Raw genomic sequence first — 20,265 nt, 5'->3', positions numbered from 1 at the left:
GTGCAATGGGAGGTGAGGATCTCAATACATTCACTGTCATTAAAGAGGTAGGGATGACTAAACTAGTGAGCCTAAAGATAGACAGGTCCTCTGGTCCTGATGGGATGCATCACAGGGTACTGAAAGAAATTACAGAATTTATAGTAACTTGTGATGATTTACCAAAATTCTCTGGACTCTGGGCAGGTCCCATCAGACTGGAAGACAGTGAATATCATACCACTTAAACAGTGATGTAGGCAAAAGGCGGGTAACTATCGGCCAGTAATTTAACGTCTGTAGACACGAAATAGCGAGGGGTTGGAGTCCACTCAAAGCTGCTACGCAGGTCGACACTGTGATTAAGAAGGCATACGGTGCATTGGCCTTCATCAATCATGGGACTGAGTTTAAGAGCCGAGAGGTAATGTTGTAGCTATATAGGACCCTGGTCAGACCCCACCTGGAGTACTGTGCTCAATTCTGGTTGCCTCACTACAGGAAGGACATGGAAACTATAGAAAGGGTGCAGAGCATATTTACAAGGATGTTGCCTGGATTGGGGAGCATGCCTTATGAAAACAGGTAGAGTGAACTCAGCCTTTTCTCCTTGGAGCGACAGAGGATGAGAGGTGACCTGATAAAGGTGTATAAGGTAATCAGAGGCATTGATTGTGTGGATAGTCAGAGGTTTTACCCCAGGGCTGAAATTGCTAGCACGAGAGGGTATATTCTTAAGGTACTTGGAAGTAGGTACAGAGGAGATGTCAGGGGTAATTTTTTTACGCAGAGAGTGGTGAGTGCGTGGAATGGGTTGCCGGCGGTGGTGGTGGAGGTGGAAACAATAGGATCTTTTAAGAGGCTCCTGGATGGCTACATGGATCTCAGAAAAATAGAGGGCTATGGGTAAAGCCTAGGTAGGTCTGGCAGATGGTAAATGTGAAATCATACACTTTGAAAGGACCAATAGAAGATCAGATTTTTATTTAAATTGGGAAGAGTTGCACCAAACAAGGTTACACAAATTAAAATATGGCATGGTTGTCCAAGAGTGACACTGTGTAGCTTTCTGGTTAGATGGAACTTTCTATGAAGCAAGCTGTGTGGAGGACTGATTGAGGGGTGGAAGGTAGTCAAAAATGTGCTGGATTATATTTGTGAATTCGCTGCATCCTCTATTAAAATCAAAAACAGGCTGGATCTCTGTACTGTTTATTGACTAAAAAATAATCAAAGTTCACCCATTGATCAAGAGTTGGAACTCAATAAAGACCTAATTCTTTCAGCTGAATAATTATCTTTGTTTTCCAGTTCCCACAGCCCATCGTCAGAGCCCAGAAGATCACATTCCAAAAACAAACACAGTGCTATGTCCAGACAACCGAAGAGTCACATAAGTGAGCGAAAGCCTTGTTGCACTCGATCCAGTCCCAGTCAGTCTCCTCTGCAAGACCGACGCAACCGATCAGTGACTCCCAGGGAGAACGGACACAAGGGCCCTTCGTGGAGTGACAGACACAGACATCCACCAAACAGATCACAGGATGTATGTAGTCTTTTCCTTCTTTTCTTTGGTTTTCCTCTTCTCTCTCTCTTTTTCCTCTCCAACAACTTTTCTCTCTCTCTCTCACTCTCTCTCTCTCTCTCTCTCTTTCTCTCTCTCTCTGTTCTGGGGAGTTTTTGAAGCCAGTTTCCAATCAGAATCTTGTGTGTGCTCTCCATTCTCCAGCATTGTTTTCTATTTCTCATTTCCATCTGAACAGCATGTGCAGTTCATTGACACTGAGAATCATTTGTGTTAAATTCCAAATCTACAAGCTGCAATTTAGCAAAGAGTGCCCCGTTATTATCAGAATGTCCTCTGGTCCATATGGAAATTGCACCCTTGTATTCCAGAAATTTGTCAGTTGAAATGATGAACATTTCATTGAAGCCTTTAGTGAAAATTATATTTAGTTAATAAGGAAAAGTTGGGGAGAACAGAAATGAAACAGACTAGCCTTTCACTAAATTTTGGATTGTATTACGCCATTAACAATATTTTCAATCAGTAGGGATAAGGGATTGCAGGTGTTCAGAGAAATCAGAGTTAAACTGATATTTTCTTTGGAGCAGGTTATGGTTGCTCTAAGTTGAAAGGGAAGTAGTCTAGCTTATGAATGGTTTTAGTAAACGAGGAGAAGCAGTTTTTACTGGCAGCACATGCACAGAACAATGATATCAAATAATTAACAATGACAAGAGAAGTTGAGGGTAAAGTTATTCTGCACTGTGTTTTTATGATCTAAACATATGTTTGAAAACTTGATGGAAACATGTGAAAGATACTTTAGAAAGGAATTAGTTAGATATTTCAAAAGGAAAAGCTATTTAGCTTAAACAAAAGGATAGAACTGATTTGACTTTGTTACCAAAGCAGAACATAATGTAGGCCATCTAAGAAAGTCTCTTTTTCATGGGTTCTTATCAGCTTTCACACTCTGGCCCCATTGTGACAAATTGCAGTCTGCCGGTTATGGCTTCATCAGTGCACTGTTGAAAAATCTCAGTGGTGTGGGCAATGAGCTAGTCCCAGCACACATCTCCACAGCTTTTTTGTGTGACCGTTGCCTGCCTTATTTTGGTTCAAAGGGGGCAGGGGTTACCAAAACTAATGTCTGATGTATTCCATTTTTCCTGTACTGTGAAACAAAATACAGGAGAAGCAGTCTGATGCCACGTGATGGTGAATGAAGGGAGTGTCCTTAAGACGATATGACTTTCAAAGTTCTTCCTCATCAATGTCACTACCTTGAATATTCTGCCACCGCCACCCCCCCCCCCCGGGTAGAAACAAATGATGGAGTAACAATCTGTACCCCCTTCAGATAGCAGTTATATATATTTTCTTACTGGGTATTTTATTTGGCAGAACATGATCTTTTTAATCCTGGTGTAATCATGTTTTCTTCCCTTACTGCACATGCATTTCAGACTCGCATCATGCTCGCCAGCCTCAGCAATCCCACCCAGAAGTTCTGCTCATTTTATTCCTGTAGTGTAGTTGCTTTCCTGTACTGAGCCTTTAATATGGGGGATCAGTCTCTTGTCTGGTCATTTTTGAATTAGCGAGGAGAAGATGCACCATGAAGGACACTAGCAGGGCAAAATTGCAAGAGGCTGATATTCCAGAATACTCGTCACTCCAGGGCGCTGCCTCCAAAATCCTGTGCCTCGTAAAATTAGAATCTTCAGTTCGCCGTCTGACTGTGAATGAAAGCACCAACTGTGGACTAAGCTTTTCTCCACAACTGTAGCCAGAGGTTCAAGCAAAGCCTGCCCAGAGATGTGACACTGACATTAGCCTGAAACCGAGGCTTATTTATTGTCAATTCACTGCTACCTGTGGTATTCCAATTAATGGGGATGTCCTCCACTCACTGCTTTTCACCACTAGCAAGAAGCTGCCTATAAACTAGATAGTGAATAATGAATAATGGAAGCAGCATCAGCTGACACTAGTGCACGGCACCCTGGAAACTTTAAAAATCATCTCCATCTCTCTCAGAAGTGAAAATCATAAACAAAACACACTGTTCAAAATCCATATCCCTCAAACAATTCTCTAATTAAATAGCTGCATCGCTGTTAAAATTACCGATACCATCAACTTGAAGCTTATTGTGTTAATACCAAATATTCAGCAGCTGGTCACAGGTTGTGTGGGAGTCCTTAGTCATTTACCTCAGAGATGTTGGGAAAACTGCTTGACTTTAGTCACTGGTGCTCGATGTGAACACAAACATTGACTATACAAAACTCTGTAAATTTGATTTTCTGGGCAGTTAATCTTGTACATATTTAGCCTTAGTGACTAAAGATGAATTTCTCCCTTGCAGACATTTATAATATTGGTTTCTCCTTGGATGTCAACTTGCTCTTGTGATTCGTGCCCTTTCTTTTTCTGATTGCCACCTCCCTTACCTGAGCTTAGCTCCTGAAATTCAGTTTGGGATTCCTGTCCCCCCTCATGCATTGCAGCAAAGTAACCAGTGTCCCTTGATCTGTTCTGGTAAGGATAGAATCAGAAATGATGAATCATGTGCTGCTTGGTCTCCCGGTGTTTTAGCAAGTCCAGAAAATATTGGTGAAAGGTGCATTTCATTGCTATTTTTGTTCAGTTATTTTATAAATTCTTTTAACTAAAGTTCCTTTAAGGGATGTGGTAAAAGTGTGTCGTAGGTCATTCACAATTACATTGCATCACTGAAAAGGTTCAGAGGATTAAATGACCAGCTCCTGATTTCTACCTTAAACCAAGTTCATTTTTTAAAAATTCAGTATCACAGTACTTAAGTTACATAAATTATATGAACTTTATGCCACAGTACACAGAGGCAAAATCATGTTGGTCTTCTGTTAAGAAACTTTTTTTTATCAGCGTTATGATAGTTCTAAATTTTCCATTATTGAAATGCTTTTGTGTCATGCTGATTACTGCAAACTTGAGGACCCCTGAGACAGTTGTAAGATTTTTGAAAGAGGATTTAATGTGACCCTGGTATTGTGGAGCAGACTCGATGGGCCAAAGGGCCAAATTCAGCTCCTATGTCGTATGGTCTTATTGCTGGTATGATCTCCACAGCAGATGTGTAACCAGGTTAGGTTCAGTCCATGTTGCCTGCTAGTCTTCTGGTATTCATCCAGATGAGAACACCACTCACATTGTAGGTATTGAATGAAATGGTGCAACACAGTTAACACATGACTAGTAGCAAAAATAATCGGTTTTTATCTGATTGGAGACCCTTCTTATAATCCCGAGCCTAGAGCTGTGAGACGTTGGAGTGACTAACCTTGACAGCCATTGACTATGATTGGAAGGGAGATTGCCTGTCAATCATCCGTGCGTCAATACGATTGGTCAACAACACCCATTCCAAATGAGCTCAGTGGAATTCAACATGCAGTAGCTGAAAGTGGCCGCTTGGGAAAATGACCACCATACACCTCACTCTGTCGCTACCAAAACGTTGTGTAGCTCAGGCTTATGAAAGATGGATATTTCCATGGGTACAAGAAATAAGTCTTCTGTTCAGACTCATTCCAGCTCTTGTTGTTTGAGGAAGCGTTAGACCTAGCATCATCTAGCTGTAAATGGATTCGGGGCTGCCATCTGATCTTTACTGCGCAGATTATAAAAGGTGCCTCAAAAATTAATAATTAATGTCATAACATCCTGAGTGGGATTATCTGAGTTTCATTCCCAAGTCAAACTCTTATCACCTTATTTTCCTCCTGAAATAATTCGGCTATCCCACCCAAAATCTGCCTGGTTCCAAAGCAGACCAACCATATCCAGGGCCATGAAGAGCCCCAGGAAGAGTTAGAGGTAAATCTTTACAAACGGGAAAGACCAATTTGAGAATCTGCATGGAATCTGAATTGAAACACACATAAAAAGAATCGTTACTACTTTTTTTCCCATCAAATCGAGTGTTAACTGAAATGTATCTGTCCATTTTATTCCCTTAAGCTTCACAGGTAAGCCGGTAGTTATTGATTATTGTGAGTGACATGTTTTAGATCCAAGTCCATCAGCCCTTGTCAGACTGATATCCCTTCACTGATTTGAACCCAGGAGGTACAATAAAAACATTTACTGTGTGTTCAGTTTTTGTGGATTTTTGCAAAGCATGAAATTAGAACATTCCCTGTAGCTGCTGCAGCCTCCTGAGGCAATCTGCATCTGCAGTCACTGTGGAATTTGTGTAAGTGTCTCCGTGTGACACGGGTGTGCGAGAAAGCAGACTGAAATGTCATACTGTCCTATTGATTTAGATTTCTGGACAAAACTGACTGCCCGCTGACATTTAAATCCTGTCAATCATATGGTATGCCTTTCTCTTTCCCTACCTCACTGAGGTATTTAAAAATTCTGATGAATGTTGTTTGTGGCAAGCTGAATGCAGCCCAGACCTCCTTCCTGTGTACAGCAAGACTGACAGGACATTTGTCCCTACACCTCTTCCTTCACCACCATTCCCAGGACCTCAACAGCCCTTCCAGGCGAGGCAGGAATTCACAACCATCTCTGTCGATCTCGACTATTGCACTCAGTACTCTCGATGTGGTCTCTTCCACATGAATGAGACTAAGTGTAGTCTAGGCGACAGTTCTGCAGAGTGCTAGCATTCTATCTAAAACAACCATCTTGAGTTTCCAATTGCATGCTATTTGAGTTACCCTTACCAATGCCACACTGACCAGTCCATCCTCGGTCTTCTCCGTGGCTACCACGAGGCCAGAAACAAACTAAAGGAGTAACACCTCATCCTCTTCCTAGGGAGTCCACAACCCAATGGGGTTGTGGTTTTGTTGAGTTTTCCAATTCCTGGTAACCCACACCCCTGGTGTACCTTTCGCCTCCCTCCCTCCCCCAGATTCTCTCTTCCCTTGTTCACCTTTTCTATCGGCCCTCCCCTCACCTACATTCATTACTCTGCCCCACCTAGCTCAATGTGCCCATTACTCACTGACCTGTCCAGAGCAACACGTACAAAGCGCTGGGGGAACTCAGCAGCTCAGGCAGCATCTATGGAGAGGAATATGCAGCTGACGTTTCGGGTCAAGAGCCTTCGTCAGCATTTATATGTGTTGCTCTGGATTTCCAGCATCAACAAAGTCTCTTGCATTTAAGACTTACCTATCCACCTTGGTTTCTGCTTCTACCTCGATGGCCTACCTTCCCTATCCAACACATGCCCTCCCACCCCCCCCCAAAAAAAAATCTGGCTTCACTTGCCCTTCATTTCCTCCCCTACCTACTTCAATTTATCATTCTTCAGTCTCTATATCCAGTTCCTTCTCATCTTTGCTCTGTGCTTCACCTGCCCACCTGCCCACACCTTTACCTTTTTCCACCTATGGTTCAACAGCCTCTATCTCTAAGTTGCTTCCTCCCTCTCCCCCCACTTAGCTTCATTTCCAATCTCACCCAGTTCCACCAACCACTTGCTAGTCTGTCTCCCTCCCCTGATACCTCTTCAAACTGGCTATCTTCCCTCTGCTCTCAGTCCTGAGGGAGAGTCTCAACTTGGAACACCAGCCATTCCTTTGGCTGCCTGGCTCGCTGAATTCCTACAGCAGTTTGTTTCTTTTCACTCCACATTCCAGCGTCCCCTGTGTTCCCACATTATCACTATTGGCTCTGTCCAGTTGTACTTTCTTCACCAAACAGCACCGTAGCACCATTATTCATACGAAATTAAACCCTGCACAAAAATACTGCCAACTTGCCCAACAAAAAGTAAAACTGTGAAAACTAAATTTCATCATTCACCTTGATTTATTGAACATAGAACATAGAACATAGAAATCTACATCACATTACAGGCCCTTTGGCCCACAATGTTGTGCCGACCATGTAACCTACTCTAGACACTGCCTAGAATTTCCCCAGCGCACAGCCCTCTGTTTCTCTAAGCTCCGTGTACCTATCTAAGAGGCTCTTAAAAGGCCCTACTGTATCCACCTCCACTGCCGCTGTCGGCTGTGAATTCCACGCACCCACCACTCTCTGTGTGAAAAACTTAACCCTGACATCCCCTCGGTACCTATTTCCAAGCACCTTAAAACTATTGCATGGCACTTGAACAGAATACAGAGGTTTTGTTAATGAATTTTATTTATTTTTATTTTTCAAGATACAGCTCTAAATAGTCTATTTTGGCCGCCCAAGATGCACCGCCCAGCAATCCCTCGATTTAATCCTAGTCTAATCACGGGACAATTTACAATGACCAATTAACCTCCCAACCAGTAGGTCTTTGGACTGTGGGAGGAAACCAGAGCATCCAGAGGAAACCCATACTGCCATGGGGAGCACGAACAAACTCCTTCCAGGCAGTGACAGGAATTGAACCCATGTCACTGGTACTGCAAATGTTTGTGCTAACCACGCTACCATGCCACTAAATTACATGTTACAACAATTATTTTTTTAAACCACAATTTTTTAAATTCTGTACTGATCCGCACTTAAAGTACTGTACTAAACCACTTATTCTTAAAGGAAATCAGATAACAATTCCCTGAAATTGATTCCATTTATAACAAATTTACTGATCTGAGAATTGTATGACAGTTCACTGATCTAAAGAAGACCAAAAAAATCAATTTTCACAGTAAGCTGAAATCTTAGCAATTAACTGAGGGTCTATTTTGAGAAAATCATAGTAAATAATGCCTCAAGTAGGATTGGAACATGCGACAATTCAGCACAGGAACAGGACCTTGGTGACGTCAGTGTAAATAAATCCATCTGCCTGTACGTCTTGTGCGTCCCTCCACTCCCTGCCAGTTTATGTGACTGTCTAAATGCCCCTTAACCATTCCTATCCTATCTGCACCTACCGCCCTGTATGAATAAAACTTACCTTTTAAATCCCCTCTAAGCAGTCCCTCTCTCTCGTATGCCATCCTGCGAAAAAGAAACAGACATCTTGTAATTTTCTATACTTTGGTTTAGCCAATAGATAATAGACAATAGGTGCAGGAGTAGGCCATTCAGCCCTTCGAGCCAGCACCACCATTCACTGTGATCATGGCTGATCATCCACAATCAGTATCCTTTTCCTGCCTTCTCCCCATATTCCTTCACTCCGCTATCTTGAAGAGCTCTACCTAACTCGTTCTTGAAAGAATCCAGAGAATTGGCCTCCACTGCCTTCTGAGGCAGAGCATTCCACAGAACCACAACCCTCTGTGTGAAAAAGTTTTTCCTCAACTCCATTCTAAATTGTCTACCCCTTATTCTTAAACTGTGGCCTCTGGTTCTGGACTCCCCCAACGTCGGGAACATGTTTCCTGCCTCTAGCATGTTTCCTGTCCCCTCAGCCGCTGACATTACAATGAAAACACTGCAAATGTATGAAACTACTCTTTATAGCCTAGTCCTCTTTAATCCAGACAGCATCTCAGTGAATGTCTTCTGCATCCTTTCCAAAGCGTCCACATCCCATACTGTAATGAAGCAACTAGAATTGCACATAATACTCTAAATGAGATCCAAATACAGTTTTATACATACAGGTACATATACAACAAGACTTCTTGATTCTTATACTCAACATCCGACTGATGAAGGTAGGATTACTGTGCGTCTTTTCCACCCTAACTACATGTGTTTCCACTTTCACGGAGCTAGGAATGTACATCTCTAAATCCCACTGTACATCAGTGTTCCTAACGGCCCTGGAATTTACTGTATTCTTTCCCCTTTGACTTTCCAAAGTGCAATACCTTACACTTGCCCGGATTACACTCCATCTGCCAATTCTCTATCCATATTTCCAACTGGTCTGTATCCTAAGGAATCCTTTGACAACCTTTCTCACCTCTGCGAATTTTTGGAACAACCTGCTGGAAGGACATTGGTCCAGGCGCAATGTTGATTGTCCATTTCTCTCCATTAATGCTGCCTGACTCGCTGAGTTCTTCCAGTGCTTTGTACATTAGTCCAGATTCTAGCATCTACAATCTTGTGCCTCCATTAATTTTTGTTTCATCTGCAAACTTACCTATGATTTTTTTCCAAACCATGTATATATGCAAGCAGCAGATCCCTGTAGATCAACACTGGTCAGAATAACACTCCTGTTCCACTCTCCTCGGTCTTCAATGACCAAGTCAACTTTGAGTCCAGTCTAACTACGCTCCATGGATCCCATGTGCCATAATCTTCTGGATCTGCCTGCCATGGTGGACCTTGTCGAAAGCTGTAATCACCTTCTATATCATTGGCATGGTACTAAATACATCACTCACTGTTGACCGATGTGCTTTAACTTACCAGTTCTACTTGTACTGACAGAAAGCATAACTGGTTGAACGTATCCTCCATCTTTTTGCTTTGACTGACTGAACTACGTGGTGCATACACTTCATTATAATTGCCAGCAAAACGGTTTGCAAATTGTGGGAAACATCCATAGAATTTATAAGTTAGGTGTAGTTCCCTAAATTTTGAATAGATATATTATATAATAGAGGTGGTTCAACTCATAGCTCATTTAAAAAGATGACAGTCTTGAAACTTAATGGTTTAGAGTGTAACTATGCACAAAAGAAAAATTTAAAGAGCATTGCTCTCTCTATGTTCATTGTACTTACATCAAGAGCAAGCACTAACTAAGTCAGATACGAGTACCTTGGTGATATAATATATCTGAATACATCAGTAAAAATAATAAGATAAGGGTTGTCTCATGCTTCTGAGCAAAAGGCAGAGTGTACTGCCCTCACTGATCTGTTATGATATCAACCAGACTGTCAGCCAAACCCCATCCAGAAATGACATGAGAGGCAGGGTATAGCCTTCAGCTCCTGGTTTCTTTTTATTTATTGCAGACACAATGGCATGACAGAGTGAATAAGGAGTGAAACAAAATACAATGGAATTACCACCTTGTTCCATTCACACAAGTAAATATGCACAGATAACTAAGAACTTAGTTAAGTTTCCTGAAGGAAAATATTATAAGATTCCAACAATACTACCGGTAAATGATATGTGTAAACCATTAGCATCCAGGTTAGTGTCTAATAAACTCAAAACTCAAAAATGACATTCTATTTCAGCAAGATCTTATTGCTACCTTAAGATTAACATCTATACAATATAACATTAGCTTACAAGCAATGCTTCTGTTGGGGAAACAACTGGATAGCTTTACATGGAAACTTATTTCACTCCTAACATAAACCTTGGGGCAGCCAATGTGCTTTCCTACTTCCTACAGGAAGTGACCCAATGCAGAGCTGAAACATTTCATTTCAAAATAAAAGCTGAATGTGCATAGTAGAAAATAAACCAATTGCCCAAAGGCAGAACACAGAACATCACCCCTATCTGCATAGAACAACATCTGACTTCCCTCCTCTGTCTGCACAATTGCATTCTAACATAATCTAGCAAGAAACTCATGTGTATCAAATTACTATAAAAAACTGGGAACAGTTGGTCACCCCATCATCACAAAGAAATCAATCACTTCAGCCTTGCCAGCAACAAGCTCACTCTGAGAATATATTTTTAACTGAAATCCCTTTACAATTTCTCATAAGGTGAAATTTGTAACTGTTTTTAAATATAAGCAACTGTTCAGGTGTTGTCAGTGACCATTTCTAGCCTCAGATTATTTAACCCCCATAGAATTTAATTTTGCACATTCACTAGATATGATGAGGAATAACCACGTGCGTTGGTACAGAAAACGAAAACAAGTTCAGATTGAGTCATCACTTATAGTGTCTCTTATTATTGCCTTTGTTTTAGTAGCACCAGGTGGTATCTTCAGTTCAGAAGAGAAATGTCAATAAAGTAGATTTTATTGTTCTGTATCTTCATAGCTTTAACGCAGATTTTGCTTTGTTCATATTTGAGTTCAGCAACTAATAATCTTAGTCAGGAAGGTTTTCGTCAGAGGAACGGGTGAAACATCATGAGCTAGAATTAAACTTTCATTACATAGGTGGGCATATAAAAGGGTGACTATATGACTTTGTAGATGCTGCCTGACATGACGTCTATTAACAGGCTAAATGACAAGCAGTTTCTATAATGTGAACACCAGAATGTCAGACCATTGCCCAGGTGCTGGAGATGGGAATGCACATGGGAGCTGCATCTTTACATAAACGATTTGCCTTTCCTTGTACGTGTGCATATTTTGTTTTGGTCCTGAGTACTCAACGGCCTGCACAAAGTTGACATATACATCCATCTTGACAATTTCCAAGTCAGGGAAATAATATACTTTTCTAAATGCTGATCAGGTTAGCAACAGAAACTTTAAATAGTTCTTAAAGGGTTAACTTGCCCAACTAGAAATTATCCATAGGGGGTTCTGGTTGTGTCGCCCATTCTCTCATTGACAGCTTCCTTTCCCTCTCTGTGTGCTTCTCGTCACCTGTGAACCTCCTCTGTGCATATGATCCACGTGCACTTTCTGTTTCCCTTAACAAGTTGTCTTGTAATGTTATTGCATTGCATGTGGTTGGGCTTTTATGTTTAACAACAGTTTTCTTTTATTGAGCATTTTGTGAATGAAATATCATGGCTGCAATGTTTGAGCTTAAAGAAAATAGAGGAAAAACTAACAGTCAGCATCAAGTCAAAAGGCACTTTACTAAAGAGTCATTGTCTCTTTCCCCATACTGCACTCCAATGTGGAGAATATTGTTTTCTTTTATTATTGCATTCCTATCAGTGGTTGGAAAGGTAGGTATTTATTTGCCTTGACACGCAACACATCTGCAGATGAGTCTGTTAAAGCACCCTGGCTTGAAGTTAATTCTATTTGATTTCTATTTTAGAGGTTTACTTTTTTTTTGTTTTCGGGTTGTTCTGTTTCATTATTAAATCCTCCAATAAGCCCCTGCTCTGAATTTGTGTTTTTTTTTAGCCTTCATGTTCTTTAGAGTTGTTAAGATGCATATCTGTGTGTTGTTTGTAGCACTGACCCATGAATGATGCCTTTTAAGCTATTTTCTTTCATTTCTCTTATTTTCAGTCACTGTACTAACATATGTAGCATCCCTGAATATAGTTGTATGTTCTTCTCTAGCTATAGAAAATAAAAAAGGAAAGATCTCAAAAAGTAAAGAGCAAATGAATGTATAAGGTGCGTGAGTATTTTGCCAGTACACTTGGCGGAAATGTTGTTCCAACTATTCCTTGTTTGGGACACTGCATATTCTAGAGGCGGAATAAATTTAAAGGGGTAAAAAAGTGAGTTAAGACTGCATCGAGCATCCCTCATAAGCTTTGATCTCTAGCTATCTTTGCAGATCTTCTTTAACTTTTGTGGAGTGTATTGGTCCCGTGTCCTCAACTTCCTGTGTCTATTCTGGTGTTTAGTGAGTAAATATAACACCTGCTTTAAAAAGGTGATTACCAGTAGAGCAACTATTTCCTTAGCACCTTTTACATCTTCTTTGAATGTTTGGGGTAGCCCCAGGCTGCTGACCACAGCGTTCTGGAAATGCATGGCTAGTTGCCTCCTTTTAGATCTTTTGCTTGAATCGTACTTTGCTTTTTGGCTCCACAATAAAGTCAAGGCTTTCAAGAGATCTGTACATAATTGGGTTACAGTCAAGTCTTAAAGCTGATGGAACTTTTAAAAATAAGTCATTTTAACTGAACACGTTGACTTGCTTGAGAGAAAATTACGGAAGGCCAAACGAGTTTAACAATGCAGTTTTTAACAAAAGGAATATCAAAGCTCTAGTATGGGGAACACATATCTGCAGTTTACCCATGCAAAGTAATGTTGCTTTCCTATGTTATCAGGAGTTCAGGATGCTGTCCCTTCATGGGGTGGGGGCGAGGAAAATTGTCAATAAAAACTACATGTAGCACTGCCAAGGATCTTGGTGAAGAGCAGCAGACACCTTTTGCCTGCAGTTCCTGTGCACTTAAGTTATAAGTCCCAGATATGACAGAGAACATTGAATAGGAAGGCAAAACAAAGCACTCATTACAAGTAGCGCCATTCAGCCCTGAAACCAACGACGCTTTTCATTTTTAAGGTCGTTTTTAAAGTATTATTTGATTATTATCAATCATTTTCTTTTATGTTGACAACATGTGAGGTTAAAATTTGTTCATTTGATTTGTTGTGTTTTTCAGACGTTAATCCCCGTTAATTAAAAAACTCAGGTTTCCTAAAGCGTACGGTCCACAATTACAATTTTATAGTGTCCTTTTGCATTCATGAACACCTGGAAACTTGGTGAAAATCAAGTGTATTAGCAAAAATGTTCATTTTATTTTAAATAAACAAACTAAGTTTGCAACGTTTAAGCAAACAGCTGAGGTCTCCATTCCAAAGTTTTTAAATCCTCTATAGTATGAGATCAACAGTCCATCCACTTCTCATTCAGACTAATCTTTGCCGTAACGTGATACAAGGGAGACCAAGTAGAATTGGGGAGGGGTCACTTGGGATTGCTTTAATTCTCCACTCCCACCCTCTGATACTGTTAAGCAGTTGCACCCAACCAAAATCTGTTCTTATGTCTTGTGGTTGATTTTGTCCAAAGGAGGTCGTAAAGAATTTGTTGGGGAAATAAATTTTCTAAGGCTGCTGCTCAGATAATTTCAGAATATTAAATTATCATTTGAAAGTTATCAAGTATTGACCACTTTATATTGGGCGTTTTTCCAGTTCTTTAGTAAAATCAATTTTTGGCTAAATACTTGCACTATTATCATGCACAGTGCAGAACATCTCTGAACTAGAAACTTGAGCTCAGCCATCAGAATCCTTGGTGACTGATATAAACTGATTGTCATTATGGTGTAGTTATGATGAACCTGGGGTAAAGGTTTGAGCATGTGAGATGTGTAATGTTTGGGTGCTACGGCGTGTTTACTTTTTGGAAGTGAGATCGGGTCACCTTAATGGACCACAGTGAACAAGTAAGGCAAGAAACCTCAAATCACCATCTAGAAAACCATCAGGTAGCAGTGGGCACAGAATTAAGAATGGGGGTTGGGTGGGGGGGAGATCATCAAGCTGGGCCCAGTAAAGCTGAAGATCTCTTCTTAACCATATTTTTTTCCTCTAGGAGGCATCTTAAGTTGGTCTATTTTACAGGAAACATACTCTATAAACGGAAGTGGTTGAAAAATGAAAGAACCTTACTACCAGAAAATTTAATTTGCTGTGTAGTCTAGAATCCAACTTTGAAGAATGGGCAAGGATATAGAAACATAGAAAATAGGTGCAGGAGTAGGCCATTCGGCCCTTCGAGCCTGCACCGCCATTTATTATGATCATGGCTGATCATCCAACTCAGAACCCCGCCCCAGCCTTCCCTCCATACCCCCTGACCCCCGTAGCCACAAGGGCCATATCTAACTCCCTCTTAAATATAGCCAATGAACTGGCCTCAACTGTTTCCTGTGGCAGAGAATTCCACAGATTCACCACTCTCTGTGTGAAGAAGTTTTTCCTAATCTCGGTCCTAAAAGGCTTCCCCTCTATCCTCAAACTGTGACCCCCCGTTCTGGACTTCCCCAACATCGGGAACAATCTTCCTGCATCTAGCCTGTCCAAACCCTTTAGGATCTTATACGTTTCAATCAGATCCCCCCTCAATCTTCTAAATTCCAACGAGTACAAGCCCAATTCATCCAGTCTTTCTTCATATGAAAGTCCCGCCATCCCAGGAATCAATCTGGTGAACCTTCTTTGTACTCCCTCTATGGCAAAGATGTCTTTCCTCAGATTAGGGGACCAAAACTGGCTCTCTCATAGATCAGGATCCTATGATCTCTTTTGACTAAAGGGGGAACTAGAAATTATGCAATTTCCCTGAACCAATTCACAAAATCTTTGGGATCAATTAGCACGTCAGAACTGAAAGCAAAAATACACCATTCTAAGATCAATTCTTAATTTTGTCTTCAAAAAGTTTCCCTTCGCCTGTGTGCAGCTGAAGAGAGTTCTAGGTCACGGAGACTGGGGCGCGGGCGGGGCCTATTCCCGCATTTAAGGCATAATTAGACATTCTGCATTTCACTTTGCTTTTTATTACCTCCTGCACTAAACTTCACAGGTAAAATCTGACGATCCATGTGCATATATATTTTCCTTGTGTCGAGCTGTGGCCCAGAGACCCCGGACTGGCCTTATTTTAGTGCATCAGTACTTGGGCATTGAAGCTGTTGCATTATTGTAGTATTAATAAATTCCTTTTGCACATTCTTAATTTCAAACATTGTTCATATTTCACTACTTGGAAAGGGCTTTTTTGTGTCTTTTTTTCTCTTGCATTTTGTGACACTAATGATGCACTTATGTTGCCCCGCTTTTCCCTTTTTCCTCACACCTTACCTACTAATGGAGGAAATGCTACCTGATTGGTAAGTGTATGTTAACCAAACGGGGGTACAAAAAAAAAATTAATAATCTGGGTCGCTGATGACAGATGAGCAGTTCTCTGCAGGAAAAAGCACAAAAAGAAAACAGTATTATTCAGCAAGTTTTGTTTGAGTGATAATTAATACATTTGTGGATTTTTTTCAATTTTTGCCTTCCATTTCTGTGCTGTTCAGTCAAGTTGTCTATCTTCACCTTGTTTTTTTTTAACCAGGAATTGTAAGAAAACTTGTCCTTTCCTCAAAAATACAGCAACCCGTTAAGCTCACTTTTTAATATTTATTTATCTTCCATTCTATTCCTTCTTAAACTTTTGTTGACTCTTTATGTTTTTTCCCATTCCAGGTTTTTATTTTCAATTAATTTTTGGTTTGCATGCAAGATCTTGCATGAGCTGCACTGTAGAGGACTGTGTTAGATAAACTATTGACGTAGGCTGTGTCATAGGGATGTGGCAAGAATTGGAAAGAAGTGTTGCTGATGTGTCAGAGTCTCTTTTAAGGTTAGCTTTTTTCTCCTGCTGCAGAGCACGGACTCCAGGTCATTGTCCCCAGGAAAAGAGCCCAGGTCTGCATCAAAGTCTCCAAAGGTGAAGGACGGCAAGCACTCGAAGCATAACTCCAGGAGTTTCAGGTCCAAATCCCCCGGCCATAGCAGGAGATCCTCCGCCGAGGGCAGGCACGCAAAGCCCAGATCAAGGTCAGCATCCACACACAGGGGTTCAAGCCGACGGAAGTCGAGCCTACCAGCTCACAAAGCATCTTCTCGCTCCCCAAGCCAATCAGACTTCAGCAGTGACTCTGCAGAATCTGTCGGCAGCCGATCACGATCGCACCATACATCAGGCCGGAGTAAACGCGCACGAGCAAAGAAGTTAGTCCTCTGTTATTTTCTTGCTTTTCAAAAGACGAGGTCTATTGTTGGTCAACATCCCCAAATCTTCTGAACTCTTGTCTATCCATTTTTGGGTCATTCAATGCCACATGACATGTACTGCTCCTTTTCTCTCTTCCATGGAAACTATACTTCAGATCGTAGATTTGGTTTATGGGCCGTTGTATGTGGCTGAATGGAAATGTAATTCTAACCACATTTCAGTTTCCTGACTGCCAATCTATTCCAGCTAGTCCCAAAATGCAGCCCCTTAGAGTTGGTGAAAAGTACCACAGTCAGACACAGCATCATCATCATTATGTGCCATGTCGTATCACGTGGACGATTATGGACTGATGACCATGATTGTTCTTGGTAAATTTTTCTACAGAAGTGTTTGCCTTTGCCTTTTTCTGAGCGGTGTCCTTATAAGACAGATAACCCCAGCCATTATCAATACTCTTCAGAGATTGTCTGCCTGGCGTCAGTGGTCACATAACCAGGACTTGTGATGTGCACCAGCTGCTCGTACAACCATCCACCACCTGCTCCCATGGCTTCATGTGACCCTGGTCGGGGGCTTAGCAAGTGCTTCACCTTGCCCAAGAGTGACCAGTAGACTAGCAGAGGGAAGGGTGTTTACAGCACCTTTGATAAAGAGGTATTTCCACCCCACCACCCTAAGACCCAGCAGTCACATTGAAAAATTTAGCTTGGTAATTGCATTAGAAAAGAAATATTTGTACATATGTGATGTCCATAAAATGTATAAAAATCAGTCACTTTCTGTCATGATTCACCCTACCAATGTCATCTTCTCATTATATTTTACACTTGTGATGAGATTGTTAACATTCAATGTATGACTCACTGACAGATATTGAATTGTAAGGGCTTAGCCTGTGATCTTTGTGCACTCACAGCCAAACAAAGAATTGCAGAACACTGAAAGGGAAAGCCATGTTGAATTCTTTGCCCTGCTCCTTTTTAAATGAGGAACGTCGATAGAGGCAAGCCCCCATTGAGGCCCAAACAGATCACAAGGCATAGGGGTAGGCAATTTGGCCCAGTTGGGTTCACTCCACCATTCAATCCTGGCTGATTTATTTTTCCTCTCTTTCTTTCTTTTTAAATCTTTTTATTGAGTAAGTATACAAAAAAGGTAAGCCATATAAACATTAATACAATGTTAAAGTATAATAAAATTCCAAAAGATAACAATACCAAAAAGAAAATACTACAAACAATGTAATTTAAGCATAAGAAACCAAGATAACATAATAGTATACTAGATTTTATATATATCAATGGAAAAAAAGAAAAAAAAACCCCAAAAAAAAACCCACCGTGCAACTAACTAAAAGCAAAGCAAAGCAATGGGCTAACTTGAAACCAAACAGAGTTAACCTTAAAATCACGTCCTCAATCCCGACCTCCATTAAAACAGTGAAAAAAAAACAAGAAGGGTAAATATTACATTAAATGAAAATATCGAATAAAAGGTCCCCAAATCTGTTCAAATTTAAATGAAGAATCATAAAGGTTACTTCTAATTTTCTCCAGATTCAAACATAAAATCGTCTGAGAAAACCAAAAAAAGGTAGTTGGAGCATTAAGCTCTTTCCAATGTTGTAAAATACATCTTTTCGCCATTAAAGTAAGAAATGCAATCATTCTACGGGCTGAAGGGGAAAGATTACTAGAAATTTTAGGTAGTCCAAAGATAGCAGTAATAGGGTGAGGAGAGATATCTATATTTAATACCTTAGAAATAATATTGAAAATATCTCTCCAAAAAGTTTCCAAAGTAGGGCAAGACCAAAACATATGAGTTAAAGAGGCTATCTGCCCCGAACATCTATCACAGAAAGGATTAATATGTGAGTAAAAACGCGCTAACTTATCTTTGGACATATGTGCTCTATGCACCACTTTAAATTGAATTAGGGAATGTTTAGCACAAATAGAGGAAGTATTAACTAATTGTAAAATCTGCCCCCAATCATCCACAGAAATGGTAAGCCCCAATTCCTGTTCCCAATCTACCCTAATCTTATCAAATGGAGCTTTCCTGAGTTTCATAATAATATTATAAATCATAGCCGATGCACCTTTCTGACATGGATTAAGGTTAATTATCGAATCTAAAATATATATAGGAGGAAGCATTGGAAAGGAAGGAAGTATAGTACTTAGAAAATTTCTAACTTGTAAATATCTAAAAAAATGTATTCTTGATAGGTTATATTTATTAGATAATTGTTCAAAAGACATAAGGGAACCATCTAAAAATAAATCCAAAAACCGTAAAATACCCTTAGTCTTCCAAGTTTGAAAAGCGCGATCCGTAAAAGAGGGAGGAAAAAATATGTTACCTAAAATAGGAATCGCTAACCCGAATTGATTAAGATCAAAAAATTTTCTGAATTGAAACCAAATACGCAAAGCATATTTAACGATCGGGTTAGAGACCTGCTTAAGGCGTTTCGAATCAAAAGGAAGAGATGAACCTAAAATAGAACCAAGTGTATAACCCTGAACAGATTGTAATTCCAATGCTACCCATTTAGGAATAGATAGTATATCCCGGTCAAGTAACCAAAATTTCATATGTCGAATATTAATAGCCCAATAATAAAATCTAAAGTTAGGTAATGCTAAACCTCCATCTCTCTTAGCTTTCTGTAAATGTATTTTACCCAGTCTCGGATTCTTATTCTGCCAAATAAATGAAGAAATTTTAGAGTCGACTTTATCAAAAAAAGATTTAGGAACGAAAATTGGTAATGCCTGAAACACATATAAAAATTTTGGCAAAAAAAACATCTTAACTGCATTAATACGACCAATCAAAGTTAAATATAAAGGAAACCATTTAGATGAAAGTTGAGTAATATGGTCTATTAATGGTAAAAAGTTAGTCTTAAATAAATCTTTATGTTTACAAGTAATTTTAATCCCAAGATATGAAAGGTAATTATTAATCAATTTAAATGGAAATTTATAATATAAGGGAAGATGTTTATTAATCGGAAAAAGTTCACTCTTACTAAGATTTAATTTATAACCTGAGAAAAGACCAAATTGTGCTAATAACTCTAAAACAGCAGGAATAGATCTCTCAGGATTGGAAATATATAAAAGTAAATCATCAGCATAGAGTGATAATTTATGGGACTTTAATCCCCGAGTTATCCCAGTAATATTTGAAGATTCTCGAATAGCAATTGCAAGAGGTTCTAATGCAATATCAAATAATAGGGGACTAAGAGGACAGCCTTGTCGAGTACCACGGAAAGAGAGGAAAAAAAGGTGAGTTTAAAGAGTTAGTACGAACCGAGGCTACAGGGGAGTGATATAACAGTTTAATCCAGGATATAAATTTCAGGCTAAAATTAAACATTTCAAGCACCTTAAATAAATAAGGCCATTCTACTCTATCAAAAGCTTTCTCGGCATCTAAAGAAATAACACACTCAGGAAC

At 40.0% G+C, this 20,265-nt stretch overlaps 1 protein-coding gene across 5 annotated transcripts in view; it reads left to right on the top strand.

Moving 5' to 3' along the window:
• Nucleotides 1-20,265, top strand: part of srrm3 (serine/arginine repetitive matrix 3) — a 417,679-nt gene that overhangs the window by 307,270 nt on the left and 90,144 nt on the right. For all 5 annotated transcript variants that reach the window (XR_010015899.1, XM_063031472.1, XM_063031471.1 and 2 more), the window contains 2 exons: nt 1,291-1,525; nt 16,435-16,781. Coding sequence is in view for 4 of the 5 variants with exons in the window: in XM_063031472.1 (XP_062887542.1) it covers nt 1,291-1,525; nt 16,435-16,781 (582 nt within the window). In the remaining variant the exon portion in view is untranslated. The remainder of the gene's footprint in view (nt 1-1,290; nt 1,526-16,434; nt 16,782-20,265) is intronic.

Source organism: Mobula hypostoma, chromosome 23, assembly GCF_963921235.1.
Source record: "Mobula hypostoma chromosome 23, sMobHyp1.1, whole genome shotgun sequence".
Taxonomy (NCBI): domain Eukaryota; kingdom Metazoa; phylum Chordata; class Chondrichthyes; order Myliobatiformes; family Myliobatidae; genus Mobula; species Mobula hypostoma.
This window is presented reverse-complemented; position numbering and strand designations above follow the sequence as displayed.